This window comes from Triticum dicoccoides, chromosome 6A, assembly GCF_002162155.2.
Source record: "Triticum dicoccoides isolate Atlit2015 ecotype Zavitan chromosome 6A, WEW_v2.0, whole genome shotgun sequence".
In the NCBI taxonomy this organism is placed as follows: domain Eukaryota; kingdom Viridiplantae; phylum Streptophyta; class Magnoliopsida; order Poales; family Poaceae; genus Triticum; species Triticum dicoccoides.
The window spans coordinates 19,839,841-19,847,064 of NC_041390.1; the positions used below are offsets into that span (position 1 = coordinate 19,839,841).

At 45.1% G+C, this 7,224-nt stretch overlaps 1 protein-coding gene across 2 annotated transcripts; it reads right to left on the bottom strand.

The window, feature by feature from the left end:
* Nucleotides 1-3,818: 3,818 nt before the first annotated feature.
* On the bottom strand, nucleotides 3,819-6,367 carry LOC119319519. Of its 2 annotated transcripts, none has more exons than XM_037593991.1 (3): nucleotides 5,987-6,367; nucleotides 4,334-4,377; nucleotides 3,819-4,157 (listed from the first exon to the last, which is right to left on the bottom strand). In XM_037593991.1, the coding sequence occupies exons 1-3, from the start codon at nucleotides 6,277-6,279 to the stop codon at nucleotides 3,949-3,951; spliced, it is 546 nt and encodes a 181-aa protein (XP_037449888.1). In that variant the 5' UTR covers nucleotides 6,280-6,367; the 3' UTR covers nucleotides 3,819-3,948. The 2 variants fall into 2 exon arrangements, with proteins under 2 accessions (XP_037449888.1, XP_037449889.1); XM_037593992.1 differs by having other exon boundaries at nucleotides 4,273-4,377.
* Between the last annotated feature and the right edge of the window lie 857 nt (nucleotides 6,368-7,224).

Genomic DNA, 7,224 nt, shown 5'->3' on the forward strand with positions numbered 1-7,224 from the left:
TCTTGAAACCAGTGGTCTTGTTGACCATCAACACTTGATGCTCCTTTTTGATTTCTACCTCCGCAGCTTTCAGCATTGCGAAGAGCTCAGGAATAGTCTTATTCATCCCTTGCATATTATAGTTCATCACGAAGCTCTTGTAGCTTGGTGGCAGTGATTGGAGAATTCTATCAATGACGCAATCATCTGGAAGATTGACTCCCATCTGAATCAAGTGATTATTATACCCAGACATTTTGAGTATATGCTCACTGACAGAACTGTTCTCCTCCATCTTGCAGCTATAGAATTTATTAGAGACTTCATATCTCTCAATCCGGGCATTTGCTTGAAATATTAACTTCAACTCCTGGAACATCTCATATGCTCCATGACGTTCAAAACGTCGTTGAAGTCCCGATTCTAAGCCGTAAAGCATGGCACACTAAACTATCGAGTAGTCATCAGCTTTGCTCTGCCAGACGTTCATAACATCTGGTGTTGCTCCAGCAGCAGGCCTAGCACCCAGCAGTGCTTCCAGGACGTAATTCTTCTGTGCAGTAATGAGGATAATCCTCAAGTTACGGACCCAGTCCGTGTAATTGCTACCATCATCTTTCAACTTTGCTTTCTCAAGGAACGCATTAAAATTCAAATGAACAACAGCACGGGCCATCTATCTACAATCAAACATACATAAGCAAGATACTATCAGGTACTAAGTTCATGATAAATTTAAGTTCAATTAATCATATTACTTAAGAACTCCCACTTAGATAGACATCCCTCTAATCCTCTAAGTGATCACGTGATCCAAATCAACTAAACCATAACCGATCATCACGTGAAATGGATTAGTTTTCAATGGTGAACATCGTTATGTTGATCATATCTACTATATGATTCATGCTCGACCTTTCGGTCTCCGTGTTCCGAGGCCATATCTGCATATGCTAGGCTCGTCAAGTTTAACCTGAGTATTCTGCGTGTGCAAAACTGGCTTGCACCCGTTGTAGATGGACGTAGAGCTTATCACACCCGATCATCACGTGGTGTCTGGGCACGACGAACTTTGGCAACGGTGCATACTCAGGGAGAACACTTCTTGATAATTTAGTGAGAGATCATCTTATAATGCTACCGTCAATCAAAGCAAGATAAGATGCATAAAAGATAAACATCACATGCAATCAATATAAGTGATATGATATGGCCATCATCATCTTGTGCTTGTGATCTCCATCTCCGAAGCACCGTCATGATCACCATCGTCACCGGCGCGACGCCTTGATCTCCATCGTAGCATCGTTGTCGTCTCGCCAATCTTATGCTTCCACGACTATCGCTACCGCTTAGTGATAAAGTAAAGCATTACAGCGCGATTGCATTGCATACAATAAAGCGACAACCATATGGCTCCTGCCAGTTGCCGATAACTCAGTTACAAAACATGATCATCTCATACAATAAAATTCAGCATCATGTCTTGACCATATCACATCACAACATGCCCTGCAAAAACAAGTTAGACGTCCTCTACTTTGTTTGTTGCAAGTTTTACGTGGCTGCTACGGGCTTAAGCAAGAACCAATCTTACCTACGCATCAAAACCACAACGATAGTTTGTCAAGTTGATGCCGTTTTAACCTTCGCAAGGACCAGGCGTAGCCACACTCGGTTCAACTAAAGTTGGAGAAACTAACACCCGCCAGCCACCTGTGTGCAAAGCACGGCGGTAGAACCAGTCTCGCGTAAGCGTACGCGTAATGTCGGTCCGGGCCGCTTCATCCAACAATACCGCCAAACCAAAGTATGACATGCTGGTAGGCAGTATGACTTATATCGCCCACAACTCACTTGACTCATGCATATAACATCAAACCATAAAACCTAGACTCTGATACCACTGTTGGGGAACGTAGTAATTTCAAAAAATTTCCTACGCACACGCAAGATCATGGTGATGCATAGCAACGAGAGGGAAGAGTGTTGTCTACGTACCCTCGTAGACCGAAGCGGAAGCGTTGACGCAACATAGAGGAAGTAGTCGTACGCCTTCCTGGTCCGACCGATCCAAGCACCGTTACTCCGGCACCTCCGAGTTATTGGCACACGTACAGCTCGATGACGCTCACCGGGCTCCGATCCAGCAAAGCTTCGGGGATGAGTTCCGTCAGCACGACGGCGTGGTGACAATCTTGATGTTCTACCGTCGCAGGGCTTCGCCTAAGCACTGCTACAATATGACCGAGGTGGAATATGGTGGAGGGGGGCACCACACACGGCTAAGGAACGATCACGATGATCAACTTGTGTGTCCTAGGGTGCCACCTGCCCCCGTATATAAAGGAGCAAGGGGGAGGCCGGCCGGCCCTTGGGGCGCGCCAAGGAGAGGGGGGGAGTCCTCCTCCTAGTGGGAGTAGGACTCCCCTTTCCTAGTCCAACTAGGAATAGAGAGGGGGAAGGAAAGGGAGGAAGAGGGAGAGGGAAAGGGGGGTCGCGCCCCCCCTCCTAGTCCAATTCGGACTCCCCATGAGGGGGGCGCGCCACCTTCTGGGATGCTGCCCTCTCTCTCCCCTCAGGCCCACTAAGGCCCATTACTTCCTCGGGGGGTTCCGGTAACCCCTCCGGCACTCCGGTTTTATCAAAAATCACCCGGAACAATTCCGGTGTCTGAATATAGTCGTCCAATATATCGATCTTTATGTCTCGACCATTTCGAGACTCCTCGTTATGTCCATGATCACATCCGGGACTCCGAACAACCTTCGGTACATCAAAATACATAAACTCATAATGAAACTGTCATCATAACTTTAAGCGTGCGGACCCTACGGTTCGAGAACAATGTAGACATGACCGAGACACGTCTCCGGTCAATAACCAATAGCGGGACCTGGATGCCCATATTGGCTCCTACATATTCTACGAAGATCTTTATCGGTCAGACCGCATAACAACATGCGTCGTTCCCTTTGTCATCGGTATGTTACTTGCCCGAGATTCGATCGTCGGTATCCAATACCTAGTTCAATCTCGTTACTGGCAAGTCTCTTTACTCGTTCTGTAATACATCATCCCGCAACTAACTCATTAGTTGCAATGCTTGCAAGGCTTGAGTGATGTGCATTACCGAGAGGGCCCAGAGATACCTCTCCGACGATCGGAGTGACAAATCCTAATCTCGAAATACGTCAACCCAACATGTACCTTTGGAGACACCTGTAGAGCACCTTTATAATCACCCAGTTACGTTGTGACGTTTGGTAGCACACAAAGTGTTCCTTCGGCACACGGGAGTTACATAATCTCATAGTCATAGGAACATGTATAAGTCATGAAGAAAGCAATAGCAACATACCAAACGATCGGTTGCTAAGCTAGTGGAATGGGTCATGTCAATCAGATCATTCAACTAATGATGTGATCCCGTTAATCAAATGACAACTCTTTGTCCATGGTCAGGAAACACAACCATCTTTGATTAACGAGCTAGTCAAGTACAGGCATACTAGTGAAACTTTGTTTGTCTATGTATTCACACATGTATTATGTTTCCGGTTAATACAATACTAGCATGAATAATAAACATTTATGATGATATCTCTACTACCTAAAAGAAACGTAAGGTTCCGTTTCCCCTCTTACGTTCCCCCTCGTTGTCCAACCCCTTTGTACGATCCCCCCTCCCCTCCAGCGATTTTTTTCTCCCGACACTGGTTTTCTCCCCACCGATTTTCTCCCTCTGCCGATTTTCTTTTCTCCCTCCAATCGACTCAATCTTTGGTAAAGAAGTAATTCACATAAGGCAACCAAGCAGAATCAATCAACAATCAATCAAAACGCAATCAATTCATGCATGACAATCAATTCATTCATGACGGTGATAAATCTCCTTCCTTCTTTCAATCAAACATTGATCAATCTCCTTCCTTCTTTCAATCAATTCCTTTTTCCTATCACCATGGTTTACTTGGCGCCAATGAAAATGAAAATAGTCAGATCAGTCAATATACGTCCTTGCCTTCTGAACCATGAGTCGTGTTGGAAGAGAAATCGGGTCTTAGCACTCATGGCGATGGGACCCAGGATGGGCCGTCCTGGCTCGAAGAGGGTCATGTTACCACCGCCTGTGAACTTCGTTCCCGCTCCCATATTGGCCCTCCACCGCCGATCGCCTGGCAACATTTTTTCCATTCCTGCTTTTAGTTATTTGCATTAGGAAATATACAGAATTGTGCTCTTTGTCAACCAATTGCAGACATGCAAGGTTCAGCGAAATAGAAAACCTACATATATACAGTAGAGGTTGGGACGCAACGGCAAAGGTTTTGTATGCTCGCATCAAACATACCCGGAGTGGAGCAGCCATCTTTCACGCCATCCTCGTCGACCAAACTGTAAGTATGCACAGAAGATATGCTATCAAGTGATCTGCTGATAATATATTCAACATGCTGCTAATGTATGCAATAGATTTCCAGGGGGTCAAAATGGATGCAATTGCATTTGATCCATTTCAACCGATCGCATATCGCTTCAGCGACAACCTACGTGCCGGCTCAGTACACTTATTCAAAAAAGTTGGTTTTGAACCAGCAGCTATGCATCTGCCAGTTGCACTGCCGGTGCCATGTGACTTTTACATCGTCCTCCACTCGCGCACTGAAATACTTCTTGCCAGGGCCAGCATTAACATCCCTTCGTTGCCGCCACGATTCATTGATTTTATAGATGTCTACAGCCTCAGAAACAGGATGCTTGCAGGTGCATTGTATCATCTCACAATGAATTTTGCTGACATGTAGTTGAGCCAGACTTTCTTAACAAATTCACATCATTTTTTCCCATATGTCATTGGCATAGTGATGCATGTCAGCAAAATAATGTTACACAGGTCAGACGACCGTACCACGCCATACCGACATGTGGTCCTAATGAACACTCGGTAAGAACTCTACTTAATGTTTAGTACATTTTATTGGCAGTGGGCTAACATTTTATTGCTCAACCAGGAGGGAGTTTATCTACCTACGTGTCTGGGAGCAGCATGTGTCACGCCACTTGATGCGGTGGGGACTAGCAAAGCAGGGGTTCTGGACTTTAGGTGCCACACTGCTTGAGGTCAACAGAGCACAACGTGAGTGCTTGTGTAATCGAAGAATGTTTAACATGACCATCTTATATAAAAATATGAATTGTATGTTGTTTTATTAAACCTATTTTGTAGGGTTCTTGAAAACGACATACATGAGCCAGCTTGTCTTCCAACCAGACAACCAGCAGTCCTACGAGTTGGAGGCTGCCGTGCGGCACTAGGAGATGCTCAACCGGGCCAGCTTGATTGTTCAACGAATGAGCCATGTTCACGTTCAACGAATGAGGAGGGTTCAAGTCTGATGCAAAATTCACTTCGATGCTCTATAATGATGTTCAAATGTTATTATGTTCGCACAACCACTTAGTGTTCGTCGCCTCTAAAACAGCTTCACAAGGATCTATTTTTATAGCACGTGTTGTCATCATTATAAATCCAGCTGGATGAAAGAAATCAATGACAGATGAGATTTTGTCCGGGATCAACTGCTATATCTATGTTTTTTCCATTTTTTTTGTTTCCCCACTAATTCCTTGTGTAATAATGCGCATTAACTCTAATTAATTAATACGGGATCACTTTCCTATCCATGATTGCATATAAGTCTGCTTGGCATATGAACCTCACGCACTCTTCGTGGCATTGGTTTCCTGCTGATCTTTCCCCGCCTCCAATTCAATCAGCTCGACTATCAACCCGGGTGCCACGCCGCTAAGATAAACACACGCACACTCCTATCTAATTTGGTTCGGTAAGACCTATAGTTTATTCATGTTTACCATGTATAATTAGCCCCATGTTTGTGAGCATCGACTCTATGCAAAGCGCATCCTGTTTACTATTTGAGCTTCGAGCATAATAAAATAGTATGCTTCAGACTAATACGTGAGGTTGCAGAAATACACGTACCCACATATAATCGGTGACTGGCTGGGAGAAGGGGGCCTCCATCCCTTTGCGATGCGCCGGCTGCAGCTCCTCTCCACGCCGCCGGAGCAAACTCCAGCACACAGAGACCGCTCAGCCTCCGTCTTCCGCGCAGATACCGTCTCCCGGCCCGCCGTCACCGTAGCGCGCAGCCTGCCATCAATGGCGACGGCCCACGCAGCCCCCATCACCATGGCCAGGACGTCCGCCTTCAAGGACGGCGGCACCACATCCTCAACGAGCACAGCGGGATAGATCGACGCCGGACGCGACATCGCCGTCGAGCATCGCGAATTGCCGGCGTGGTTACGCCGGCAAGGAATTCGGCGCCGACGCAGCCGCTATCTCCTTCCTTTCCGTGAATGACGGTGAAAATTGGAGGATATTTTGGGTAGGGTTTCCACCGGTGCTGATTTTGCGATCGTGTTGTTGATCTGTGCTGTCCAGAGGATCGGACGGTGTGCATAGTGGCACAGCGATGCTGGCAGGCCCAAGTTGGGCCAATTTAGAATGGATGGATGGTGGCACTTGATGTAATAGGCCGTTGACCAGATTAGTCCTCGTGGGTGGGCCAAATGTTATACTACGCTGTGTTTTTCTCTTGTACAACGATGCCTCCATTTCTTATATTTTCTCATGTGGAGAATATCTAATGTATGGTAAACGGTCCTAAAAAAATAGTCTGATGAAATGTTGTGACTCAAGAGAATGCAAGATACTTGTGGTACCACGTGCTATTAATTTTATGGATATAAAATATGTATCATTTTAATTTGCATCAACAAATTATAATTTATGCTCTTGAGGTAATGTCAACTGAATTTCACTATAGACATTGGATAACTAGCATACTTGCATGAATAATTTTTAAATCATCATCATTAGTGATTTTAATTCGTGGTATAATAAACAGGAGTGCATAAGTCGAATATGAATTGGAATGAGGTAGAATAAGCGTGCACTCTACAATCTTACCACGGTGGCCACGTAACAGAAACTTTTATTTGATACTATCTTCCTTGCAGATGAAGTCTCCGACGCGATCGAGTGATCATACTCCCTTCAAAGACATGTCAAACTCTACGAACCAAAGTAATATTTAATGATCTAATGCTGTGAATTTGTACAATCTGATGCACAAGAAATAAGTAAATTATTATTCTGTTTTTTAGGTGTCATCGATATTAATAATGGACGGGAACCTATAGATGCGAAAGAGC